General features: G+C 42.8%; 2 protein-coding genes and 1 non-coding gene across 5 annotated transcripts in view; 1 reads left to right on the plus strand and 2 right to left on the minus strand.

Annotated features, from left to right (window-relative positions):
- LOC130498332 (uncharacterized) overlaps window positions 1-5,979 on the minus strand; it is a 6,286-nt gene extending 307 nt beyond the window's left edge. Inside the window, exon 1 of the mRNA XM_056991608.1 lies at window positions 4,636-5,979. Coding sequence (XP_056847588.1) covers window positions 4,816-5,979 — 1,164 coding nt within the window. The 3' untranslated portion in view covers window positions 4,636-4,815. The remainder of the gene's footprint in view (window positions 1-4,635) is intronic.
- A 2,448-nt stretch (window positions 5,980-8,427) lies between these two features.
- On the minus strand, window positions 8,428-26,855 carry LOC130498331 (uncharacterized). 3 transcript variants are annotated; one of them, XM_056991607.1, is made up of 2 exons: window positions 26,608-26,855; window positions 8,428-10,648 (listed from the first exon to the last, which is right to left on the minus strand). In XM_056991607.1, the coding sequence occupies exon 2, from the start codon at window positions 10,265-10,267 to the stop codon at window positions 8,435-8,437; it is 1,833 nt and encodes a 610-aa protein (XP_056847587.1). In that variant the 5' UTR covers window positions 10,268-10,648; window positions 26,608-26,855; the 3' UTR covers window positions 8,428-8,434. The 3 variants fall into 3 exon arrangements, with proteins under 3 accessions (XP_056847587.1, XP_056847585.1, XP_056847586.1); XM_056991605.1 differs by lacking the exon at window positions 8,428-10,648 and adding an exon at window positions 13,833-21,063; XM_056991606.1 differs by lacking the exon at window positions 8,428-10,648 and adding an exon at window positions 13,833-20,844 and having other exon boundaries at window positions 26,608-26,694.
- LOC130499357 (small nucleolar RNA R71) lies at window positions 9,930-10,036 on the plus strand. The gene has a single exon (XR_008938235.1). It is a non-coding gene; the product is annotated as a small nucleolar RNA R71 (small nucleolar RNA).
- Window positions 26,856-27,958: the final 1,103 nt, after the last annotated feature.

Below are 27,958 nucleotides of genomic sequence, written 5' to 3' on the forward strand. Positions count from 1 at the left end.
AGAATACTCAGTGAGGACAGGCTCTAGGAACCCACAAACCCACTCAAGCCCAATAACAGTCAACACAGTCACAAGTTAATAAGCACTAAACCACACAGCAATCTACACATTCAATCAACCTAGACGTAAGGACCTATAGCCGTTTTACGGGTCTCTCTACCCGTCCAGCCTATCCTGAAAGGGGCGCACTTCTCTCGGGTAACCGTCCGCCCCTCAGCTTCCTAAATGACTATCCGAGTTGCAGCTCGTTGGCCCATCGGCACTGTCCGCCACCCGGTCGTAATAGTTATAATTATGCCACGACTCGGCATTGACTCGACTTGATCCTAGGTGCCACATCTTCTTATATCCTGCATCTCGCGGTAGGCAATCCTCGTTACTTCCCGTGGGTACCTCGTGTTAGGCTACTGTCCCACGGGTCTCATCACATCTTAGACTCTAGACACCCACCCGTTCTCGGTGGTCCAAACAGGACTACAAACAAGTTCATTGACATTTCCGCTTTCACATTCTCAAACTCATTCTCGTTCTTAACCACTTTCACTTTACTCAAACCCTTTCACTTTACTCAATCACTTTCACTTCCACTTTCACATACTTTAACACATAGACTCTTATTCATGATCACACTTATCACTTCTCATTTTCATTTACAGCACCCTAATAGATCTAGGTGCTTCAACTCATCAACACATATCACATAACACAAGCCATCTAGGCTACCACAACCGCAACACCACACACACATGATTCAGATCCGATTAACACATGACTATGACATGACCAACTACTCAGCATGAGACGAGTTCACAACCAAGTCCTCACCTTAGTCTCTTGAAGTGGTAGATCTGGTTCTAGGAAATGGGAAAAGAGATGGTCACCTCTCCGGATCTTGAGGTTCAGATCTGAGAAGGTTACAAGAAAAGGAATCAAGGAGGCGACGACTGGGGGCTCGGGATCGACGGCTCGGACTGCGCGCGGGACGATCGGCGGCTGGCGAGCGGACGGCGGCGGCCTGGTCGTCGACGATGGGAGGCGGCGGCGAGGTTCTGGTCGAGCAGGGCTTCGCTTGCTGTCTCTCTTGTGGTGAAACCCTAGGAGTGCTGCCCCTTTTATAAGGAATGGGAGAGCCTTGGGTAGGGTTTCACTCTCTTGGGCCTGCAGTTCTCGGGTTTCATTTTGGGCCGGGCCCGGGATGTTACAACTCTCCCCCACTTGGGACGAATTCGTCCCCGAATTCTGGTTTTCCTCCTAATTTCTTTCCCGATCCTCAAACATCCTGGGATGACTATTCCGTAGTTGCGATTCAGGTTCCCACACATCTTCATAGATTCCGTCCCTTTCCCATCGGACTAGCACCATTCTTGTCTTCCTCCCCCGATGGTTTACTTCCTTCTCTTCCACAATTTTTACGGGCTTGCTGATCAGGGTGAGGTTCTTTTGCGTGTCCTCAGGTGGTTGAGGTAGGATTAGTTCAGGTTCTCGTACTACTCTTCGCAGTACCGACACGTGAAACATGTCGTGGAAGTCTGAGAGTTCCAGAGGTAGTGCCAACCGGTATGCAACCGCACCAATCCTTTTCGTAATCACGTATGGGCCCATATACCTAGGCCTCAACTTTTTCAACTTCCGGTTTGGGTCACTTCCCCGGAAAATCCTCATCTTTAGGTACACCTCATCTCCCACTGCAAATTCTAAATCCTTCCTCCGTTTGTCTGTGTAACTCCTCTGTCGGTCATGCGCTTCCTTCAACTTTTCCTTGAGTAGTTCCACTTGTTCTACCGTTTCCCTGACCATTTCGGGTGTCATAGCGCGCTCCTCCCCCACTTCGGTCCAACACAAGGGGGTGCGACATGGTCGACCGTATAATGCCTCAAAGGGGGACATTTCAATACTTGCGTGGTAGCTGTTATTGTAGGAAAACTCAACCAGGGGTAGGTGTTCGCCCCACCTTCCTCTCCAATCCAGGACACTTGACCGGAGTAGGTCCTCCAATGTCCTTATGGTTCGCTCGGACTGTCCGTCTGTTTGGGGGTGATATGCGGTACTCAGGTGGACTTTGGTCCCCAATGCCTTTTGGAAGGCCTGCCAGAAGTTGGAGGTAAACTTGGGGTCTCTGTCAGACACTATACTCACCGGTACTCCGTGCAACCTCACGATTGTGTTCAAGTACTCCCGCGCCAGATCCTCTGTCTTATATGTGGTTTTGATTGGTAGGAAATACGCTGATTTGGTCAGGCGGTCGACTATAACCCACACTGCGTCTTTATTTCCGGAGGTTCTCGGTAATCCCGTAACAAAGTCCATCGTCACCATATCCCATTTCCACTGTGGTAGGGGTAATCCCTGTAGTAGTCCCCCGGGAACTCCCCGTTCCGCCTTGACTCGCTGGCAGGTCTGACACCGGGATATCCAATCGCTCACGTCTTTCTTTATCCCTTCCCAATGATAATATTGTTTCAGGTCCTGATACATCTTCGTCTTTCCGGGATGAATCGAGAATCGCGACTGGTGAGCCTGTCTCAACACTTCGGTCCTCAGATCTCCCCCACTTGGTACGCACACTCGTCCCCTAAACAGAACGGTTCCATTACCGGTTACCCGGTAGCCTTCTTAATGCGACTGAGCAAGTCGGCTTGCTCCACTGCCTCCAATCCCGCCCCGTCTTCGTCCACAGTCGTCGCACATAGGCGTAAGTTTGCTAGGACCGCAACTAGCTCTTGAGTTTCCTTTGCTCCTGACACATCTGCTTTCCTTCGGCTCAGGGCATCCGCCACTAGGTTGGCTTTCCCGGGATGGTAATCAATGCTCAGGTCATAATCCGCTAATAATTCCATCCATCTGCGCTGCCGCAAGTTAAGGTCCCCCTGGGTGAAGACATATTTCAGGCTCTTATGGTCCGTGTACACTTGTACTTTCTCTCCATACAGGTAGGATCGCCAGATCTTGAGGGCAAAAACTACTGCTGCCAATTCGAGGTCATGGGTCGGGTAATTAATCTCGTGTTTCCGTAGCTGTCTGGATGCATAGGCGATCACCCGTCCTTCTTGCATTTGTACACAGCCCACCCCATTCCTGACGCATCTATGTACACGGTATAGGGTACTCCTGGTCTCGGTAGTACCAATACCGGGGCTTGGGTCAGAGCCTCCTTCAGTCGTTTGAACCCCTCTTCGCACGCTTCCGACCACATGAACTTAGCCTCCTTACCCGTAAGGCGGGTGAGCGGTTTAGCCGTTGCCGCGAACCCTTCAACGAACTTTCGATAGTACCCTGCTAATCCGAGAAAACTCCGGATGTCGGTGGCAGTACCAGGTGCTGGCCATTTCACGATCGCTTCTATTTTCTTGGGGTCCACCTCTACACCGTTTCCGAAATCACATGCCCCAAGAATCCGATCTTCCGTTGCCAAAAACTGCACTTACTGAGTTTGGCATACAACTGGTGTTCCCTCAACTTGTCCAGCACCATTCTCAGATGTTGCTCGTGTTCCTCTCGGCTTTTAGAGTAGATCAAAATGTCGTCGATGAAGACGATTACGCAATGGTCCAGATACTCTCTAAAGATGTCATTCATTAGTCCCATGAAGGCTGCTGGGGCATTGGTTAGGCCGAAAAGCGTTACCACGAATTCATAATGCCCGTACCGGGTACGGAAAGCCGTCTTCCTAACATCCTCCTCATGGATGGGAATTTGGTGGTACCCCGACGCGAGGTCAATCTTTGAGAACCAGGTGGCTCCTCCTAGCTGGTCCAAAAGTTCATCTATGCGGGGAAGGGGGTACTTGTTCTTGACGGTCACCTTGTTCAATCCTCGGTAATCTATGCAAAGTCGTAAGCTCCCATCCTTTTCTTCACGAACAGCACTGGCGCGCCCCACGGCGAGCTGCTCGGACGTATGAATCCTTTCTCTACTAACTCTTCCAATTGCTTCTTGAGATCCGCCATTTCTGCAGGCGCCAGTCGGTAGGGTGCCTTGGATACCGGAGCGGTTCCGGGTTCTAGTTCGATCGTGAAAGCATTACTCCGGTGTGGTGGGGGTCCCCGTAATGGTTCGAACACGTCTGCATACTCCGCAGCCACGGAAATATTTCCTAGGTATGGCGCCTCCGTCTCTTCCACCATTTCTATGGTGGCCAGAAAGGCCTAACTACCCCTCCGGATTGCCTCCTCGGCTTGTACCATCCCTGGTGTGACTGGATTCCCTCAAATGTGATTTTCCCTTCTGCTCTCGGGATATTAACTCTTGCCTCCGGGCAATTTAATACAACTCGATGTCGCGTCAACCAATCCATCCCAAGTATGACGTCGTAGAAGGTCATCTCCATCTCTTTCAAATCTCCGAGCAAATCAACTCCTCCAAGCATAACTGGTACATCACGATGAACTCCAATCGCTTCCAATCTCTCGGTGCCGGCAGTTTGAATCTGCTTAGCCTTCGGTTCGAAGACACCCCGGAAAGACCACGACTTGACCAAACGCGGACTCACGAAACTAGGAGAAGCTCCCGAGTCGAATAAGGTGTGAGCTGACTCACCTCCAACCGAAACCAATCCTACACAAGATTTTTACTAACTACACATGATAACCACAAACCAAAATATTCAAACACAACAAGTATGAATAAGATGCATACCCGCTATCGGCTCGGCTCCCTGGGCATCTCCAACTGTAAACACACGTGGAGCGATGGCTAGACGCTTCGGTGGTGGTGGAAGCGCTGCATTGCCCCTCCTCGGGCAATCCCTGATCATGTGACCCGGCTGGTTACAGCCAAAGCAGTTCCCAACTGCCACTACTGGGGCTGCTGCCACTGCTACTGGCTGTGCAACACGGGCACGGCTAACCTGCTTCGACAAACCCTACTCTTATGTCCAAACTTCCCGCAATGAAAGCACTGGATGCCTGACTGATCCAAGGTCCTCTTTTGCAACCCGGAAGTCCCTCCGGTCTTAGGCTGAGCTGCCTTGTTGAACTTCTGCTCTGCTGCAATACATTTCTCTTGCACAACGGCCTTCTCTACCAGATCCTCCAAACTGGCATAGGTGACCATACTGCACCTACCGTGAAGTTCTACTCGTATCCCTTTTAAGAACCTCCTGATAAGATCCTCCTCATCCATACCATTACCCGCAAATCGGTGAAGCTGGCGAAACTCATGCTCATACTCTCTGACAGACTTTCCACCCTGCCTCAAACTCTCAAAGTCGTTCTTCTTCTCATCCAAAGCTTCTCTTGGAAAATACTTCTTGTTGAAAGCATACATGAAATCCTCATAAGTCATCTCGCCACGGTGCATCACTCGCACTCCATCCCACCACACTGCTGCATCTCCGCGTAAATATAACTCAGTAATCCTAAGTTTGTGCCTTGGTGGGCATGAGATAGTGTTCAAACACTTATCCAAACTGTCCCTCCAATCGTGAGCAAGTGTAGGGTCCGTCGTACCACTGAAATGCTCCAAGTTCACATACTTCATCTGTGACAACACCCTGATAAATGTTTCATCAACCTCGGGCACATGCACTGGAATGACGGGTGGCGGCGGCGGAACCTGAAAGACACCTGGAGCCGGCTGAATAGGAACCTGCGGATACTGTGGCGCTGGGGCCTGCTGAGCTGGAACCTGATGATCATGCTGAACCTGAACGGGCGGAACCTGCTGCATATGAATCTGCGGACCCTGCTGCACATGAATCTGAGGACCTTGCGGAACCTGCTGAGCTGCAGCCATCTGTCGAGCAACTTCCTGAGAAGCTACTCGGGCAGCCTCTTGAGTGGCTTGCCTGGTTGCCTCTTGGGCAATCTGCTGAACTGCTTCCTGAGCAACCTGTCTAGCAGCATCATGAACCATCTGTCTCATAGCCTCCTGGTCAACCTGAGGAACTTTGGGCTGCGGAACTGCGGGCTGAACATGCTCATCATGAGCCTCTCTAGCATCTCTAGCAATCTGAGCATGGGTAGCTCTCCTCGGCGGCATCTGAAATTAAGGCAAACGAGTTAACTTCTGACTAAATCCAACAATTAAAGGAGTGATAACGAACGGAAAGGTGCTATTTCATTTTATTTTTCTTTAAAATCCCCATATCCCCATAAACATTTAAAACCGATTAAACCGAATAAAAACCGAGTCTCCAAAGAATTTCTTTCTTTCATAACCTTTTAAATTTTCTGGTTCAAAATCAGCGGCTAAATAGTTGACTATATCGGCATACCAAGGTCGATCTTTGATATTCCGTCTAATCGCGTTTGCTTCTTGTAGAGAGACATCAGATATATTATGATTCAAAGCATTACAAGCAACCTTAATTGGTATGTCAATAAGTTCTGTTGATGTTCTGTCGCTGATGGATATGATTGATCTTTTATCAGTAGTGTCAGTCGTCAATTTGCCATTTGATTCGTCCAGCAATCCGTCAGATATGAGCGATATGTGACCTATGAATGATGTGTCCAAAAGAGCTATATTCTCTGTGGGAAAGAAATCGTCTATAGGAACTTTATCCTCAATTCGAATCCTGGAAAGATGATCAGCGACACCGTTGTCTACTCCTCTTTTATCTTTGATTTCGATATCGAACTCTTGGAGTAACAAGATCCATCTTATTAGTCTTGGTTTAGCATCTTTCTTCTGCATTAAATATTTGATGGCATCATGATCAGTGTGGACTATAACATGTGCTCCAACTAAGTATTGGCGGAATTTTTCGAAAGCATAGACCACTGCTAGCAACTCTTTTTCTGTGGTAGAGTAATTCCGTTGGGCTTCGTCGAGTGTGCGACTCGCATAGTATATAGCGTGTAGCTTCTTATCTTTTCGTTGTCCTAGAACTGCTCCAACTGCGAAATCACTCGCATCGAACATAATCTCGAAAGGGAGATTCCAATCGGGTGGTTGTACGACTGGGGCAGTTATAAGACACTTCTTCAGCGCTTCGAAAGCTTCCTTACATTATGGCGTAAAATCGAATTTAACTTCTTTGCACAAAAGATTGTTCAGGGGTCTAGCAATTTTACTGAAATCTTGTATGAATTGTCTGTAAAATCCAGCATGTCCAAGGAAACTTCGTATGTCTCTAACGTTTGTGGGTGCCGGTAGACCAGTCATTACTTCAATTTTGGCTCTGTCTACTTCTATTCCTGCTGCGGAAACTTTATGTCCAAAGACTATACCATCGTTTACCATGAAATGGCATTTTTCCCAATTTAGGACAAGATTCTTTTCTTCGCATCTTTCCAATACCTTGCACAGGTTGTCTAAGCAATCCTTAAAACTTGATCCGTAAACCGAAAAATCGTCCATAAAGACTTCCATGAAATCTTCGATCATATCTGTGAATATTGACATCATGCAGCGTTGGAAAGTGGCTGGTGCGTTACATAGTCCAAATGGCATTCTGCGATATGCAAATGTTCCTTAAGGACAAGTATCGGTATTTGGAAAAATCCCGAATATCCGTCAAGAAAACAGTAATATTTAGCCAGTCTTTCAAGCATTTGATCGATGAAAGGTAAAGGAAAATGGTCTTTTCTAGTAGCAGCATTCAGTTTCCTGTAATCAATACACATTCGATGTCCAGTGACAGTGCGTGTGGGGATAAGTTCATCTTTATCGTTTTTAACCACTGTGATCCCACCTTTCTTTGGTACAACATGCACAGGGCTTACCCATTTACTATCTGAGATAGGATATATAACTCCAGCATCCAGAAGTTTAATTATTTCCTTTTTCACTACCTCTTTTAGGTTTGGGTTGAGTCTTCTTTGTTGTTCTATAGATGTTTTTGCATCTTCTTCGAGGTGGATGCGGTACATGCAAAGATCAGGAGCTATTCCGGGAATATCATCTAGAGAATACCCGATCTCCGATACTTACGCAGCTTGTTTAAAAGAAGTGCAAGCTCTCCATTCGTGAGATTAGCGTTAACAATGACAGGGTATGATTTATCGCAAAGGAATGCATATTTCAGGCCAGCTGGAAGTGGTTTCAGTTCCACCTTGGGCGCTTTTTCTTTAGTCCATTTGGTCGATGAAGAGAATGAACGTTCAATAGTTTCCCTAAGGAAATGATCCGTAATGATTTCAGAATCATCATTTTCATCATTTGCATCTTCGATACTTGCGTCCATAAGGTTCGCATAATCTTCTGTTCTGCTATCTACGTTCAGAATTTCTTGTTCATCAGGGGTGAATGTGTCTTCTGATGAATTGGTAGCACATATATCCGTAAGGTATTCTTTTTCCAGCTCAGAATCTTCTTCTGTGTAAAAGGCATGATCGTCTATCAGAGGACATTTTAATAGTTTTTCCATGTCGAAGTTCATTTATATATCTCCGACATTTAAATCAATCTTTCCTCCTCTACAATCTATTATTGCTCCTGCTGTAGCTAAAAAGGGCCGACCTAATATAAGGGGGTCTTTCGGCACTTGTTTTTACTTGAGTACGACAAAATCTGCTGGTATGAAGCAATCATCAATTTTGACTGGCATATCTACCAGGATTCCCCCAGGTACCCTAATAGAATGATCAGCTAGAACTAATGTGATAGGCGTTGGGACAAATACATCATAACCTAGTGAAACTGCCACAGAGTGTGGCATGAGGTTTACACTAGAGCCAAGATCACAAAGAGATCGAGGAAAACGTGTGTTTTGTATCTTACAATCTAGGACAAAACTACCAGGGTCAGACCTTTTAATTGAAGTCCCTCCTTGTATTATCGCACTTACTTCCTCTGACACCAGCATGACGCTTTGTTCTCCACTTGAGGATATCATATCTTTTACGTACTTTTTCACCGAAGGGGCTATCTTAAGAGCGTCACTGAGGGACGTCTCGAAAGTGATTTTATCGAAAGCCTTTTTGCAGATTGCATGTTCCAATGCTTTCTTAGTTCGTGGTTTGTTTGGAGGAAATGGGGGAGGAGCTCTATAGATTCTTTCAGTCCCGGTAGATTGTGTATTGCTATTGCCAGTGCTGCTAGACGGTCGATCGATTTCCTTCCCAGAGGATCGATCGACATTTGGTTCGTCCAGATGGTCCATTTCAACTTCGGCACCGGGATTCTCTTTGTCTAAATCTATAGTCTTCCCTTGATTCTTTTTATTTGAAGAATTTTTCCTTTGTTCTGATGTTCCTGAGTCGGAGTCGTTATCAAGAAGTTCTATGGGGTTGGAATTGCTTTTTCCTGCGTTATCGATGAATTTTTTATTTCTGGCATCTTCTCTGCGATTCGTTTCAAGGCGTTTTCCGCTTCTTAACATCACGGCATATGCCTGGCATTTTGCTCCAGGATTAGCATCGGTCCTTCCAGGAAGACGACCTGTCTCTCTTTTTAGAGTTGTTGCAAGGTTAGCAATTTTGTCTTCCATTCCCCGTAGGTGTTCAATTAGAGAATCCATCTTCTGATTTAGCTCTCCGTAAACAATATTTACTTTCCCGTTGAATTCGGATTTCATTTTACGGTTTCCTGTAAGAGCATGCTTTAGATTGTACTTTTCTCTTCCAGTACGAGACTGTATACAGATTTCATAGTCTCGTGTAAAGCTGTCGACGTTAAACACAGAATGAGGATTAGTATCATCTAATCCTTCTATAAAGTCGAGCTCATCATCTGATATAGGAGGAGTTTTATGGAAGTACTGGCACAGATTAGGTGGATTTTGATCTGTCAGAAGAGAATGAAGCGAATTTATGTAATTTTTTATTTCAGCTAACTCAGTATTTTCTATTGAGACTATAGTTTTTTCTTTCTCTTTTTCTTCATCCATTTCTTCATAGGATCTTCCTCTTGCCATGTTTTCGATTAGACGTCTTGCTTCCATAGTATTTCTAGTAACGAAATTCCCTTCGCTTGCTGTATCAAGCGTTGTCTTATAGCTCAGAATAACACCTTTATAAAAGATCTTAAGAAATTGTGGTTCTGGATAACCATGGTGGGGGCATTCGAGTTCGTAACTCTTGAATCTTCCCCATGCATTTTTGAATGATTCCTGAGGATCTTGACGGAAAGTAGAGATTCGCCTCCTTACTTCCCAATAACGAGTATCGTCGAAGAATTGCTTAAGGAAAGCATTTCTAATCTCTTTCCAGCTAGTCAGGGATCCTCTTGGTAGACAGTTTAACCATCTCAAGGCTCCCCCTTCTAATGAAAATGGGAAAAGTCTGCAACGAATATACTCGTCTGGAAACAATTCCTCTAGACCCTCGATGTGGTCTTGTGGATGTTCTAAAGAAGATCCTTTAAAAGGGTTTCGACGCATCATATTATAATAGTCAGCATTAAATTTGGTTTTCGAGGTGACGTCGTCAGGTATTCTGATAGCGGACCTATTGGAATAGGTCCTATCGGGGTTTAAGTAGTCTTGCAAGGGCAATTTAATCTCTTTACCTACGTTCAAGGTAGAGATTGTCTTAACAGGGATTCAGTCACCTGTTTTTCATTAGTTTGGCTAGAAGTGTTGCTTGATTGACCTACTGGTTCAGTTTGGACTACTTTCTCATTATTAGCATCGGTAAGAGGGTACTTACCTGCTTCCGGCTGGGTGGTATCGATCGATAACGTTCCGGATGAAACGATCGATTCTTCAGTATCTGCATCGCTCGATTGACAGTGTTCCGTGTCGATCGATGGTTGGCCGATATCTCTATTCTCCATCATTTTTGTTGTAAAACAAAAGAATAGAAAAATTAGCAAAAGTAACAAAGTCTATGCTAAATCCTAAATTAAATCTAAAAGTAATAAGAAAGAGTCCCTGGCAACGGCACCAAATTTGATATCACTCAAATCACCCTAAAAAGTGAATTACTCTCTCAAATAAGAGGTTCAGATGCAGTACTTAGGGATCGAATCCACAAGGACTCTAGGATTACTTCAAGGCTTAATTAAATAGAATTAAAAATAGACTTAAGGTTTTATATGTTTTAAAGCAGTAAATATTAATGTGAACAAGGGAATTGTTCAGTAAATGAAGTGAAGTTTGTTTCTAAATGAGGAGGATAGCTAGATTCAAGTATTTCTCAGGTATGAATTTATGCAGTTTGAAAGTGACAATAGGGCTTTAGTCCTTGAACTCAATCAGTTGGTACGACCAGTAGGGTCTCCTTTACTAGATCCCGGATCTCAACTGTCGTTTGTTTATCTCGGAAAAGAGTCGATCGATACGACTTTCGTCTTAATCGATCGATACACCTTTCATACAATCGATCGCTACAACGATGGTTGTATCGATCGATGGTAATTCTAGCAAGCATTATCGATCTGGTTGAACGCGTTCTCTAATGATCTAGACCACCTTTCGCATGAGTCTAGTCAGTTAGATCACTATAGTTTATTTCAGGGCATTGAGAGTATACAGTTGGTTATCTCTTCAATCCTAAGATCTAGATTTAAGGGTGATCAATCCTAAATCTAGTATTAAGAATAACTAAGTGAAAGAACTAATTTAACAACCCTAATAAACATCACAATCTCATCACATGATTCACCCTTATGAGAAACCTAAATCTAACAATTAGGTTTACTCAGGCATATTCATGAGAGACAAGATCATGATGGTTTGAATAAAACTTAATATGAAATAAGGAACACAAAGAGTAATGAGTAAGATAAAAAGGGAGTTCAAGATCTTCTCTGTTTTGCAGTCTCAGATCTATCTCTCTAACTCTAACTCTTCTCCTAAGGTAGCCAAATTGCTTATCTTCTCCAGTAGGTCTCTAGGCAAGTCTGCCTCTAAAATGATACAAAATCCTAGTATATAAAGCCTAACAGGCGGCCAGGGACTAATTGTGTAAATAGCACACTTTGTGATACTCGAAAATCTTCTAAATCGTGATCCATCGAATGGTTAAATATCGATCGACACTCTTCCATCACTGTCGATCGATTGTAAGTGACTATAATCGCCCGACCTCGCATGATTCCTATCGTTCGATTCTTCATTCGTGAGAATACTCCAAAAATGCCTTAAAAGTATTGCTTTCTTCAATTAAGTACATGTGTCTGAAAATACTCTAAAATACTTTGAAAATGAAGTAAATATGATTGAAAACTCTTATATACCATGGCTAAAAACGGGTGAAATTCATTCTTGAAATTGCTTCCGCGACCTTCTCGACTTCGGCGACCTGTTTTTCCACCTTGTTGACGTCGCTGTGGGTTTAATCCTTTTACGGCCCATTTTAAATACAGCCTATTTAGCCCATGTCAAAAATTGGGTCCAACAATAAGCACAACTCATCGTCGAGATACTTTCTGCTGGAATTATACAAGGAATGAATGGCCAATTAATCTTGATATTTGGGTTGTCCAGAATATCTTAAAGGATGAGGTAGAAAAGGAAGTGATAGAGCCAAGTATTACTAAGTTCAAAGCCTTTCCTTGGAAGTTAAAGGCGCCGAAGAAAATTTATCATCTTATATGGCAATTGTTAACTGGTCATGTGGCGGTAACGAGGAACTTAGTGAAACGTAACATGCGGTGTGATAATTATTGCCGAATATGTGGTGAACCAGAAGAATATGTAACCCATGCTATATTCGAATGCCCATCAGCTCTACAAGTATGGTCACTATCATCAACTCCAACAAGCCCATATATTTTTCCAGTGCCAAACATCTACACGAATATGGACTACTTGTTCTGGTGGAAGAATAGCATAATCAAACCAGAGGAAGACATGGACCCTTATCCATGGATAATCTGGTATATCTGGAAGACTCGAAATGACAAACTATTTAGAGGGATAGATAGAGACCCTATGGAACTAGTGTGATATGTTCAGAGTGAATGTCAGGTCTGGTTCAATGCAAATGAGAATATACCACCAGTGGTACAAGAGAAAAATAATGAGGAGACCCAGGTCATAAGCTTGGGAAATATTTGCTTGCTAGATGGCTTCTGGACATCTCAAGCACAATTTAGTGGATGTGGATGGGTCTGGATAGACAGTGGTGGGAATAATCAACTTATGGGGACAAGAAACTTCCCTAGACGAGAATCAGCTTTGCACTTGGAAGTAGAAGCACTGCGATGGGCGATGGAGAATATGCTTCAATACTCGATGATAGTGCTCAATTTACCCAGTAGAGCTTACTCTCTCAAATAAGAGGTACAGCTGTAGTACTTAGGGATCGAATCACGAGGAGCTAGGGAACCAATTAAATAAAATCTACTAATCAATCTTAGGCAAAGTTTGTTTATATGGTGGAAATAAAAGTAACAATTCCTAAAATGAGCAAGGTAGTTGTTCTAACTAACAATATGATGGGTTGTTTAAATGTGATAAAGAGTGCTAGACATAGGGTTTCTATTCAGGAATGGAGATTATAATCTCTATAAATGCTTTAACAAGTTGCTTGCATGATACTATAGATCTCAGCCGCTTAACTCAAGCGATGTATCACTGGTTAAATTATCTAGATCTCTGGCCACACCTTTCGCATGATGACACAGAAAAAGAGTCGATCGATATCCTTTTGAGATATCGAGCGATACACCTTTCGCAGCGCCGATCGATTCACCTGTCGGGATATCGATCGACGGCTTCTAGATCTGCCTAGGCGCGAGCCGAATATGACCACAAGGTCTCAAGGAGGAAATGTCATTCTTCTCAGAGAGACAGGCAAGCTCAAATGGATAATTCAAGATAATCAAAGATCCTAGTGATCTATGTTCTAGTTAGCTAATCTAAAACAAGCATAGGGTGCAATCCATTTGATGAGTATCACAACTTAGCAATTATAGTTTGGGGCTAATCCCACAAACCTATTTGAACCCTAGATCTAACAAGTAGACTACTCAGACATAGCTAAGCAATTCATAACAATAGATAGATGAAAGAATTGCATATATAGAATAAAGTAGAAATACAAAAGGAGATGAGAAATCTCTCCAATCTCTCAAGACAAATAAAACTCTAGTCTCTCTCTCACACTCTCTGCTTTGAGGGTTGTTAAAAGCTTGCTTCTTTCGAAGGTTGCGTCAAAAAACACTTAGCAGGAATATTTAAGCATTTCCATTAGGTTAAAAACTCGTCAGGGGCAATCTCGTAATTTGGTGAAGTCTTGGTGAAGTAGTCGGCTAAACCATTTCGTCCTCGATATCAATCGACAACACTGGATGTGTATCGATCGATTATAATCTTCTAGTACGCGGATCTTCTCAGCTACATCGATCGATAACTCATGATGAGTATCGATCGATTATAATCGCAATGTTGACTTCCGACTTAGTCTTGAATGGTCAACTCGGGTATATCATCTCTTGTACTCCAAAATGCTCCAAAAACATCACTTTCTCACAAAATGCTCCTGAACCTGAAAACATACCTAACAGACTAGAAAACATATTAAATATATAATAAAATACTAGTATACAATGGTTAGAAACTGGTAAAATCCATGGTATATCAACTCCCCCAGACTTACTCCTTTGCTTGTCCTCAAGCAAAAACAGTAGTCTTTGGAAAAGGTTTGAAAATAGCAGGAACTCAAAGATTAAAAATATTGAAGTCATCACTCTATGGGTTTGCAATTCATGTCTAAACATCCTAATCACAGAAGTTCATTATGCTTTATCCTAGCTTAGCAACCAAACTCATCTAGTCAACAACTTAGCAAATCTCATCTGACATTCCCCTCTACCAACCTCATTTCTTAACATAAAATAAAAGTGCAGGCTTTACTTTGAGAGTATCGATCAAAGGACACATGGATTCAACTCAAACAAGTATCTGAACACACAGGTAGTCTTCTCTGATCCCTTTCTCCCCTCTTCTCTCTTCTCTGAATCTCTTATTAGTTTCAATGCAACAGGTTTCGATGCCACATAGTTCATCTAGTCCATCTCATTGACATTTGCATTGTAACTCATACATTTTTGGCAAAGTGTAGCGAATAATGGGGTTCGGTACTCAACCTATCCCTCGTTTCCACAATGTGTGATCATCCTTGAGATTTAGAATACTGGGGTCGCAGGAGACACTCCTACCCCTCTGCCTCTCAAGAAATCATTTCAATCTTTTATAACATAAACTTAGATCTCGAGACGCTGAAGAGAGAGAAGGAAGGGAACCATAAACACACAGACTTTTTACCTTCCAGACTTGTGAGAGGATTCCGATCCAGTGATTTCCAATCCCCAAGACAAGCAAATAAGTCAGTATTAGTGTTGGAGGTCAGCTTTGGTTCCTTCAAACAATCTTAGCTAGTGAATATAGATGGCAGGTTGATCCACTTTAGCATCTTTAGTACTATCTGCAATCAGTAATCTAGAATGGTGCTAAAGAGTGGTCAGACAATCAAATATAAATCTATATCAATGTTCCTATTTAATACTTATGCGAAAAATAATTTTGAAAAACAATAAAAACACAAAATAAAAACACATATTAGTAAACTCCCCCCCAGACTTAAATTACACTGTCCCAGTGTAACACAGCCGGTGGTGAGGTAAATAAATAAATCATAATTAATAAATATAACAAGTTAGAATGAATAAACCTGATCGACAAGGTGTCGATCGATTCGTAGTGGTATACGTCGATCGTTAGTAATGGTCGTGTGGTGTCGAGCGATATGAATGGTGAATGTCGGTCGATGGAATCATCATTCTACTTGAATCTAATAAAAACTGCAAAATAAATCCGAAAAATAAAAGCAAAAATGAAAAATAAATAAAATAAAGAAAAATAAAAGCAAAACCTAATAGTGGGTTGCCTCCCACTCAGCGCTTTGTTATAGTCATTTAGCTTGACTGTGGTAGGTGAGTGACTCATGGGGTGCAGTGGGGGTTGTTGTTTGCTGGTGGGCAAACATTTCCCTCATCTTTGGACTCAGCAGCAGTGAAGCTTCTTGTTGCATCATCTGATCTTGTCCTTCTAGGATATATCTTTGCTAAATCTGGTTTGATGACTTGCAACCTTCTGACCAAATCTTCCGTGTCTAACTGATGCTGATAGAAATTAAATCTCGAATGCTCAGGTAGTTCTTCATGTTGTTCTTTTTCGTGCTGGTCTTGAATCTGTTGATCTTGATCTGCCAAGGATGCGGTATCGATCGATGCTACAACTAGTGCGTCGGTCGTTTCGCTGGGATCGCTGTCGATCGACTCTGTATCATCTGGGTCGATCGATTCTGAGCGTTGGCCTTGGTACGCAAGAATTTTCTGCATATTGCTTATCTCATTCTTCAATAGACCAGTAGCTCTACAGAGGTTGGTCACTCTTTCGTTGAGGGTGTTGTCAATGTCATCACTTCGTTCTATGAGTCTCTCCTCCATAAAATTCATGGCTTCGTACAGCTTATGTTTGATCACTCCAATCCGTGTATTGATATAGGCAACCTCCCATTCATCTCTCTTAGGTGATGAACATTCTGGTCGGTCCATGGATGTAGTCTTGCCGATGTCGATCGATGGTACAGTTACTCTGTCGGTCGATACTGGTGGCGTAGCCTCTTTCTCAAGCATGGTCAATATGTTTCCAAGCTCCACTCTTATCTCAGCCATATCATTCTGGAAGTCCTTGTAACTGACATCCAAAGGCTGGAAAGTGTCTTCCACCAATGTGTGCAAGTTTGCCTCAAGGTCTGCCTGAGCTCTCCATACATCAGTCACCATATCATCTATCTCTTCTTTACTGTAGGGTACTGGTGGTGGTATGTATGCATGGTAAGGGCGTGTGTGTACTGGAAGGCGTTAGCAACCTTTGTGAAAAAGGGATGCTCTATCCAGAATCCTCTTTACTTGCTCCTTGGTAACTTGGATGATCTCACCATCAACTCCTCTAGCATAGCCAAACTCATCTCTGTAGACACCATATTCATCCTTAGATTCCCATTTGAATCTCTTGGATCCATCGGTATTGAAGGTGCGTCGTCTAAACTCTAATCTTCGGTCGGGCGATCTGACTCTTGGTCTGTCGATCGATCCGGAATATCCGCCGTCGATCGATGGTGTTGAAACGATGTCGATCGATGGTGAATTCCTAGGTTGACCGAATTGTTGAGCAACTGTATCCTCCCTTGTGTTGGTGCTGTGGTTGTCCTGGACGTGAGCTAGGATGTCTGGATGGCTACGTTGCTCTGTGAACAGGTTTTCTGGTCCATTAGCAACTTGGAGGATGTCTGCTATGTCTTCTCTGGTTATGTGCAGAACTCTTCCATCCATTGCTCTTGCATAGCCATCTGTTCCCTGAAAATTCCAAATTCATCAGGTGTTAGTGAAACGTTCCTGATATCGTAAGGTTCATGAGATCGAGGTTGAGCTCTGTTGAAGGCGTCGATCGATGGTGCTGTGGTGGTGGCGATCGATGGTGCACGTCTAGCTGCACGGTTGGATCGATTGTACATGTTGTTGCAGTCCTCCATTGATAGGTTTCTGAATGTTGGAAGCTGCTGGGTAGAAGGTGAAAAGTTTTGAATTTTCGTGGCTTGAGTTGTCAACCCTTTATACCCATGTGTTGTCCTAATCGGTGAAATTCTGATTTTGTCCTTCAAGTCGTCCGGGTTAATATCGATCGATGTGATACTGGCGATGTCGATCGATGGACGATGTCGTTTTGCGGGATGAAGTAGATAATCGATCGATTGTGGGCGTTTGATGTTGATCAATTGTGGGAATCGAATTGCAAATCTGTCATTCTCCAAGTAATTTTCCCAAGCTCTCTCTTTCCAATAGTCTGCATCATGTTCTTCACTGTGGTCTCCACTGTGGGAAGAGGTGGCTATGTCTACTACAAAACTCTCATGAAATCCGCTATCTGCCCAACTCCTTACTGAGTAATCATCTTTCTTTCGGCTGGGTGGGATGGCGAAATTCGGGTAGCAATGATCTGGTAGATCGAGTTCATCATCTGGTGGGTCTCTGTCGATCAATGATCCATATTTTTTGTCGATCTCCTCTGTCTTGCAAGTGTCGATCGATGATGTTAAAGTGCTGTCGATCGATCCCGAGTACTCTGTCTCATACTCGACTTCACAATGACAAACTGCTATGATACCAGTATCATCTTCTTTTACCACTGATTTGGCTGGTGGTTTGCCAAGCTTGACAGGGTCGTAGTGGATCTCTGGATCTATCATAGTCAAGCACATCCTGTTGGTGTTCATGTCACATATGGCTCCTACTGTAGCCATAAATGCTCTTCCAAGTAAGAAGGAAGAGTTCCAATTTAGCTTGATGTCAAGGACATTAAAATCCACAGGAACGATAGCATTACCAATGTGTACCTCCAGGTCTCTGATGAAGCCTCCAGAGTTTTTCTGAGTGTAATCCACGAATGTAAAGATCTCTGGTGAAGGTTCTACTTGCAGGCCCAGATGGTCTGCCATGACCTTTGGTAAGATGTTGATTGATGAACCAGTGTCACATAGTGCATGAGGAAATTCAATCCCTTGTACTATACAGGGTATTGCAAACTTCCCAGGATCACTCTTCTTTTGCAAAGTAATCATTTTCCTCATATCCTCTCTGACATTGTCAAACCTTCTCTTAATGTCAGTTTTAGTCTCCCTAGTTTTTCTGAAGAACATCCACAATCTGCTTGTGAAGTAAACCTCCTCAAAAAGTTTCTCTGGTGGGATTCTGATAACTCTCTTAGTGAAACCATCAATCTCTTTTTCATTAGCTTCCCTCTTAAGGTTCTTAGGAATCTTCTCCTTCCTACTCCTTAACCTTCTTCCTTCAGTTCCCTCTGATGTAGGAGTAGTGTCTGAAGGGTTACCAGTGATCTCTGTAGGGTTAGCTTGTGGTTTCGGTGTGGGTCTGAGTGCATTGATTCGGTTGTTGTCTATTGATGGTAGTTGCACTCGGTATGTGAGAGGTGCGTGTCGATCGATAGGTGGAGAAAAGGGTCGATCGATACGTTTCTCGTCTTTGTGTCGATCGATGAGTGGCTCGTCTCGTCGATCGAAATCTTCGTAGGTGTGGGTGGGTGGGTATGGATGAGAAGCCGTGAATTCAGCATGTGTCAATATCCTAACCGCGTTGCAGTCTGCAGTCGTATCCGGAAATGACATACTTGATGTCGATCGATGTGGACTAGTTGGTGTCGATCGACACCATTGTGATCCACCGAAACTTAAATGAACTTTCCACTTCAAAGTCTCCTTCTTGTAGCTTCTCATGTTTCACCACTTGCCAAAAATCATCATCTATGATAGCATTCATGTGGTGTTTCCTATTTCCTTCCCCTACTTCCTTAGAAGTTCCAATCCTCCTGATAGAGTCTTCAGTCTGGACAATCTGTGTCTTAAGTTTCTTAACTTGAGTGCAAATGGTGTATATCCTTGTGGTTAGATTGTTGAAGACATAATCAATCTTCCCATTGAAGTTTACCGTAAGCTTCTGCTGACCTTCCAGAACTTTATCAATCATGGCATCAAACTTACTCTCCTGGGTGGGTGGTTGTGGGTTTTAGTAAGCTGAGTTGCCATAGTTCATTGTGTTGGTGAAGAGTTTCTGATACTGTGAACTCTGGTTGTAGTTACTCTTCTGACCACTGCCAAAAAAAGTTTTTGTTTCCACTCTGGTTTCCATATCTCTGAAATCCAGTACCTCCAATGTAGTTCACATCTTCCTCTGTATCATCTTCTCTAGCCTCTCCTTCTTCAGCTGAGCAGACTGGCTGCCCCAGAAATGCATGTAAAGCATCTATCTTGGCTCTGACTTCATTCATCTGGTCTTCCCCGATGGCTGCAACCGATTTCTTCTTATCAGAGTCAGTGTTCTTGGTGCTGCTACTGTTGGCTAGGTTCTCAATAAGTCTCACAGCCTCTATTGGATTCCTAGTGTTGAAGTTTCCCTCACTAGCAGTATCATGAGCCATCTGATACCTCAAGGCGATACCTCTGTAGAAAGTGCTTAGCAGCTGCACTTCATTGAATCCATGGTGTGGACAGTCTCGTTGGAAGAAATTAAATATGATCCACGCGTCTTTAAAAGTCTGACTAGGCTTTTGCGCGAAAGTGGTGATTTTGCTTCTTAAGTCTTCAGCGCGTGCCTCATCAAAGAAATTACGCAGGAAGACATTTTTGATGTCGGCCCAGGATGTCAGTGATCCTGTAGGTAGCTGCTTGAGCCAGTGCGAAGCTTCTCCAATCAGTGTGTATTTGAAGAGCTTGCAGAGTAGGTAGTCCTCAGGGACTCCATCCATACGAATAGCAGCGATAAGATCCTCGAACCTCTCCAGATGGTCCATAGGATTCTCGTGTGATAGCCCAGAATAAGGTATCTGAGACACGAGAGAGTAGTACTGAGGCTTGAGCTCGAAGTTCGGCTTCTGAATCTCTGGAAGTTGAATAGCTGATATGTTGATGTAGTACTCGTCTGGACGGTTCACTAGTAGAAAAGTTGTCTATAGCCACGGTGATTTTCGTGACAACAGCTAAAAATTCGTGACTATACAGAGTAATAGACATGAAAAGTCACGGAAAAAAAACGTAGCTATACGATCGTGACCATTTTGCATCGTGATATTTTCGTGACTTAAATAGTCACGTTTTGCCACATGCAATTTTGTGACTAATTTGGTCACGCTATAGACACATAAAAATTGTGACTATTTAGTCACGTTCTGTTTATGACTAATACGTGACTATTACTAAAAAAAATATTAAAAAAAAATATTTTTATTAATTAATTAGAAAACAAAATACAACAGATATAAAATATATATCTCCGGTGAGCCTCCACTTTTGTCACCTCCGCCTCCGGTGCACCTCCGAATTACATGTCCACTCCCGGTAACCTCTCACTCGTCACGCCTCCACCGCCGGCTAGCCTGGACACATTCACGAATCTTCATCTTCCTCTTCTCAATCTCACTCTCCATAGCTCTGCACCCTGAAAACACCGAGTCATCTCAGGCTCCTGTGAAAATTCATTTCATTGTTCAGAGAACCAATTCGTCACACGTCCTTCTCCGGCCACCACTTTTCCTTCGCGTTCAGAGAACCAAATCGTCACACTGCCTCCGATTCTCACGCGACCACCGCTGCACCGCATCTGTTTCGTCACCCCACCACTTCTTCATGATTCATCAGTTCTTTCCATTTCTCAGATCTGTAAAAAGATAGCAAGTGTTGAAGCTTTTGCTTTCTTGTGATTCAAGTTCAGAAAGGTTTCGGTTTGAAGCTGATTTTGGTTTGAATTAAGAAGAAGGTTGGTTCAGTTGAAGCTGGTTATTGCAGAGACTAAACCGGGATCGATAAAGGAGAGAAGGAGGAAAGTGAAACTTCTGGTCGCGACAGAGTATTCACTTTACGTAGGGTTTTGCTATAAAACCTTACTTTCATGTCTTCTTTACGTTGTGTGTGAGAGTTAAGACATTTGAGAGCTTGAGAGAGTTTGTTGCTCTGTTCTTGAGCTGTAAGAAACATCATCTCCTGATTAATATACTGCCTGGATTGAATCCGGCCCCAGAGTAGACGTCATCACACCGATGCGTTGATACTGGGTTACCAAATCTTGTGTCTCTGTTTTATTTCTTTTCTTGCTTGACAAACACACGAGAGAAAGAGAGAGAGATACAGAGTCGAGAAACAGAACTATTATCTTCTGAGTTTTATAACAAGTGGTATCAGAGCTCAGGTTCTTGAGGAAAGCTTAAACCTTTGAAGAAAAATCATAAAGTTTCAAGCTTTGTCGAAGAGAAGAGTAAAGGTTGAAGCTTTGAGAAGAAAGGTGTAACCTTTGGTGGAAATACATCAAGTTTCATCATAAAGGTTACAACTTTCGGTGTTCTTAGCATCAGGTTGAGAAAGATTGAAGCTTTGTCATAAAAACACAAGCTTTGTCTTAAAGGCGTGACCTTTACGTAAGGAGGAGTGGTAGTTTGCTGGTTACAAGATGTCTGAAGATCTTGTGGGGGTTTCAAGGCTGAAGATCAACAGGTTCGATGGTACTGGAGATTTCAGTATGTGGAAGACGAGAATGATGGCTCATTTTCGTGTATTGGGTCTGAAAGACATTGTCACAGACCACAAGTTGGAGATGGAGGTTCCTCTCACCAGAAGCGAAGAGAAGAGCCCTGTTGAAGGAGAAGAAACAGACTCTTCTGCGCCGCTGACAAAGACAGTTCGCGATCCCATAAAGGAAGAAAAATCTGAGAAAGCTATGGGATTGATGATAACAGGTCTTGGTGACCATGTGGTGAGAAAGATTGAGCATTGTGTTACTGCTGCAGAGATGTGGTCGATGCTGAACAGGTTGTATATGGAAAGGTCTCTACCTAACCGTATACATCTGCAGCTGAAGTTCTACACGTTCAAGATGGATGAGTCATTGAGTGTAGACAGGAATGTGGATGATTTTCTCAAGATTGTTGCTGAACTTGGAAGTTTGGAGGTGAAGGTTTCAGATGAAGTTCAAGCGATCTTGTTCTTGACGTCTCTGTCGTCGAGCTATGATCAACTCAAGCATACTCTGAAGTATGGAAGAGACTCTCTAACTCTGGAGGAAGTCGTGTCAGCTGTACGATCCAGAGAAAGAGAGATTCAAGAAGCTGCTAAGGATAATAAAAATTCTGGAGCAAGCTTGTATACAAGAGAGAGAGGAAGGTCTTCTTCTAAAGGTCCTAGGGAATCAAATGGGAAGGGAAGAGGAAGATCTAACTCAAGATCAAGGGTTACTTGCTGGTTCTGCAAGAAAGAAGGTCACACAAAGAAAGACTGTTATGCAAGGAAAAAGAAGTTCGGAGCTGAGGGACAGGGAGAGGCAGGAGTTATCACTGAGAAGTTGATTGACGCTGAGTCATTGAGCATGAGTGATCAAGCAAAAGATGTTTGGGTGTTGGATTCAGGTTGTACGTTTCACATGACCTCGCGTAGAGACTGGTTCGTTGACCTACATGACAATGGAGGAACAACTATCTTGTTGGGTGATGATCACACAGTTCAGTCACAGGGACAAGGGACAATCAGAATCAACACACACGGAGGTACGATCACGATGCTGAAGAACGTCAGATATGTTCCTAATCTGAGAAGAAATCTCATCTCCACTGGAACCCTTGATAAGCTTGGCTTTGAGCATGAAGGTAAAGATGGCAAAGTCAGGTACTTTAAGCAGAAGAAGACGGCACTTCGTGGTAACCTAGTGAATGGCCTGTATATTCTGGATGGAGAAACGGTTGTGCAAGAGACCTGCAATGCGGAGTTGAACAAGTCAGATAAAACTGCTTTGTGGCATAGCAGGCTCGGGCACATGAGCATCAACAACATGAAGATCTTGACTGGAAAAGGGCTGATAAACAGAAACGAGGTTAAGGAGCTCAAGTTCTGTGAACATTGCGTAATGGGGAAGTCTAAGAAACTGAGTTTTAACCTTGGAAGGCATGACACTGAAGACGCTCTTGGTTATGTGCATGCGGATCTGTGGGGGTCTCCAAACACTACACCATCATTGTCTGGAAAACAATACTTCTTATCCATCATCGATGATAAGACAAGGAAGGTGTGGTTGATGTTCTTGAAGACTAAAGATGAGACATTTGACAAGTTCTGCGAGTGGAAAACCTTGGTAGAGAATCAGATGAACAAGAAGGTGAAGGTTCTGAGAACAGACAACGGGTTGGAGTTTTGCAACACAAAGTTTGATGATCATTGCAGAGAACATGGCATAGAGAGACATCGCACCTGTACCTACACACCACAACAAAATGGTGTTGCAGAGAGGATGAATCGTACACTGATGGAGAAGGTGAGATGTATGCTAAATGAATCAGGTCTTGGAGAAGAGTTCTGGGCAGAAGCCGCTGCTACAGCCGCTTATGTGATCAACCGTTCTCCAAGCTCTGCAATCGATCACAACGTACCAGAAGAGTTGTGGCTGAACAGAAAACCAGGATATAAACATATGAGAAAGTTTGGTTCAGTTTGTTTTGTTCATCATGATCAAGGGAAACTGAAACCAAGAGCATTGAAAGGGGTTTTCTTGGGATATCCTCCAGGGACAAAAGGTTACAAGGTGTGGCTTCTGGACGAACAGAAGAGTGTGATTAGCAGAAACGTCGTGTTTCAAGAAGAGTTGATGTATAAAGATGTGAAGTCAGAGAAGAAGAAGAACGTGAAAGAGAGACCTGAGACAGGAGAGTCGAGTGGTTCAAGCAGAGTTGAGGTTTGTGTTGATGTCAGGCCAGAGAACGAGACTGAACAACATCAGTCAAATACAGAGCATTCAGCTGGAGGTGGAGCTGATGTTGAGAGTTCTAGCGAGTCTGATGAAGAGTTCATCGATGCAACAGAAGACCAAAACGATGAAGAAGTTGAACTTGCTGGTTATCAGCTAGCCAGAGACAGAGCTAGACGTGTTACTGCTCCACCAACGAGATTCACTGATTACAGCATGGTAGCATTTGCACTTCTTGCAGCAGAAGATGTGGAAATTGAGGAACCAAGATGCTATCATGAGGCTAAGTTATCAAAGGAATGGGTTAAGTGGAACGGATCAATGGGGGAAGAAATGGATTCTCTACAGAGAAACCATACCTGGGATGTTGTTGATCGACCAGAAGGAAAGAAGGTCATCAGTTGCAGGTGGCTGTACAAGAAGAAGCCTGGTATTCCCGGAGTTGAACCTGAGAGGCACAAATCAAGATTGGTTGCTCGTGGGTGTACGCAGAGAGAGGGCATAGACTATCAAGAAGTCTTTGCACCTGTTGTTAAACATGTCTCCATAAGGATATTGATGTCTGCAGTTGTGAATGAAGATATGGAGCTTGAACAAATGGACGTAAAAACTGCATTTCTGCACGGAACTCTTGATCAGGAGCTGTACATGGAACAACCTGAGGGATTTGAGGTGAATCAAGGAAAGGATCAGGTCTGTCTACTGAAGAAATCTCTTTATGGCTTAAAACAGTCACCAAGGCTTTGGAACAAGCGATTTCATCAGTTTATGAAGAAGCAGAATTTTCTGAGAAGTGAACAAGATTCCTGTGTTTATGTAAAGAGAGTTGAGAGCGGCTGGGTGTATTTGCTACTTTATGTGGACGATATGCTTCTAGCTGCAAAGGAAATGGCAGAAATCATCAAGATCAAGGAAGTGCTGAGTTCAGAGTTTGAAATGAAGGACATGGGAGCTGCAAGTAGGATCTTGGGTATTGACATCAAGAGAGACAGAAAGAAAGGTGTTCTGTATTTGTCTCAGTCGAACTACTTGTCCAAGGTAGTTCGGAGGTTTAACATGCATGAGGCTAAGACAGTGAACACACCGATTGGAGGACATTTTAAGTTATCTGCAGTCAAGGATGCTTCAGAATGCATTGATACAGAAAGATTTCCATACTCAAGTGCCGTAGGAAGTCTTATGTATGCAATGGTGGGAACAAGACCAGATTTGTCTTATGCTATTGGGTTGATCAGTAGGTTCATGAGCAAACCTGGAGAGTTACATTGGGAAGCAGTGAAATGGTTGCTCAGATATGTTAAAGGTTCATCCGACCTGAACTTGGTGTTTACGAAGAGTAAAGAGTTCAGGATACAAGGGTATTGTGATTCAGATTTTGCTGGAGATTTGGACAAGAGTAGATCAACCAGTGGATACGTGTTTACAGTGGGAGGTAATGCTGTGAGTTGGAGATCATGTCTTCAGTCGGTTGTAGCACTGTCAACTACAGAGGCTGAATATATTGCGTTATCCGAAGCTGTGAAAGAGGCGATCTGGATAAAGGGTTTGATCAGTGATATGGGGTTCAAACAAGAGAAAGCAACGGTCTGGTGTGATTCACAATCTGCTATATGTTTGTCTAAGAACAACACGTTTCATGAAAGGACGAAACATGTAGCAAGGAAGTATCATTTCATCAGAGATATTATCGAAGATGGTGAGGTTGAAGTGAGCAAGATACACACTTCAAGGAATCCAGCGGACATTCTAACCAAGTCTGTTCCTGTGAACAAGTTTGTTGCAGCTTTGGATCTTCTAAAGCTGACCAACTGAGACGAAAAGTCGTCACTGCCGGAGGTTAAGTCCTAAGTTTGTGTAGTATATTGAGAAGGAGATGAAACTTGAATCAAGGTGGAGAATGTTGAAGCTTTTGCTTTCTTGTGATTCAAGTTCAGAAAGGTTTCGGTTTGAAGCTGATTTTGGTTTGAATTAAGAAGAAGGTTGGTTCAGTTGAAGCTGGTTATTGCAGAGACTAAACCGGGATCGATAAAGGAGAGAAGGAGGAAAGTGAAACTTCTGGTCGCGACAGAGTATTCACTTTACGTAGGGTTTTGCTATAAAACCTTACTTTCATGTCTTCTTTACGTTGTGTGTGAGAGTTAAGACATTTGAGAGCTTGAGAGAGTTTGTTGCTCTGTTCTTGAGCTGTAAGAAACATCATCTCCTGATTAATATACTGCCTGGATTGAATCCGGCCCCAGAGTAGACGTCATCACACCGATGCGTTGATACTGGGTTACCAAATCTTGTGTCTCTGTTTTATTTCTTTTCTTGCTTGACAAACACACGAGAGAAAGAGAGAGAGATACAGAGTTGAGAAACAGAACTATTATCTTCTGAGTTTTATAACAGCAAGCAATTAGTATAAGAAGAAAACGGAAAGAATACTACTAGAGAGGAGGAAGATGACGATAAAAGAAAAGATGATAAAAAACTCACTTAATCATAGATGTGTGAACTTGTAACGAAGAGAGCAAGAGAGAAGATTCAATCTGAGTGAAGGGGACGAAGAAAGAAGAAAGAAGAAAGTTGAGAGAAGAAAAACAAAATAGATCATTTGTGTCCGTTAGATATTTCTCTATCAATGGTGGATAACAAACAAAATGTAATCCGCGTTTTCATGAACTAGCCAATGAGAAGCCACCTACTAATTAAATAAGTATCTTTTATTGTTCCCTCGTTGATTGAACGTGTTTGTGTTTCTGAGTTAGAAATTCAGGGTTTGGGGTGTTATTTTATTTTATGGTTAATAGTTTTAGTTTAAAGTTTCTTGATGTCAATTTTTTTTAAAAAGGTAGAATTTTAAGGTTATAAACTATAGCATATGGTTTGAAGTTTAGAAATAAGGTTCAAAGTCTAGGTTTAAGTTTAGTGAACTCACGAAATACAGAGAAGTGGTTTTAGTGAACTTTTTGTAACTTCTTTGTAAAAGTATCTGCAACGTCTCTTGTATTTTGTTGTCATCCATTTGTTATTTGTGTAATTTTGATTATAGCTCTTAGATTACTTATATGTTTGAAATAAGATTTAAATTTAGAACCTGTAGCTCAATATAAAGTTTTAAATCTGGATTACTTATGAGTTAGATATAAAGTTTTAAATTTACAACTTGAGGTTAGGATAAGGATTGGAAAAGATTTGAAGTATAATTTATGGTTAAGTTCCAAATTTGAAATTATGATTTGACTTTTGTTTTTAAATGTAACTTTTAATAGAGATTTTAATTATATTATAGTAACATAACTGTATATTCTGTTTAGGGTTTAAGAATCATATTTAGGGTTTAGGGATTTAACTAGTCACAGAAATAGTGTAACAAAATCATGACTATTTCAAAATAGTCACGAAATTTGGCGTGACAAAACGTGACTATAATTTATCATGACAAATTAGTGACAAAATCGTGTCATTTTAGTCACGAGACAGCCACGGATAGTCACGTTTTCATATTTCCTGACTGTTTATGACCATTTCGTGACAAACTCATAAAAAGTCACTAACCTTTGTGACAAAAACGTGGCTATGTCATATTTTTCTACTAGTGGTTATAGTCTGCCAACGATCGTGTTTGAGATTCTCCTGTAGCCTCAGCTTCAGGTTCAGGGAATATGTTTCCCTGTGCATCTAGCTTCTGACATGTTGCATTACGCAGATGACCATCTTGGTCATACATGTTTCCATTCTCGCCCTGCGTGAGAATAACAATCGCGACCATGCTTCGCGGAGTAGTGTCGATCGATATACGGTTAGAAGTATCGAACGATGTGGATCGGCCAACGGTATCAGTCGA

The sequence above is a fragment of the Raphanus sativus genome, chromosome 8 (genome assembly GCF_000801105.2).
Source record: "Raphanus sativus cultivar WK10039 chromosome 8, ASM80110v3, whole genome shotgun sequence".
NCBI lineage: Eukaryota > Viridiplantae > Streptophyta > Magnoliopsida > Brassicales > Brassicaceae > Raphanus > Raphanus sativus.

Bases quoted from the DNA above. Each gene is read 5' to 3' on its own strand.
- LOC130498331 (XM_056991605.1), bottom strand. From the start codon at position 19,127: ATGAGAAGCTACAAGAAGGAGACTTTGAAGTGGAAAGTTCATTTAAGT.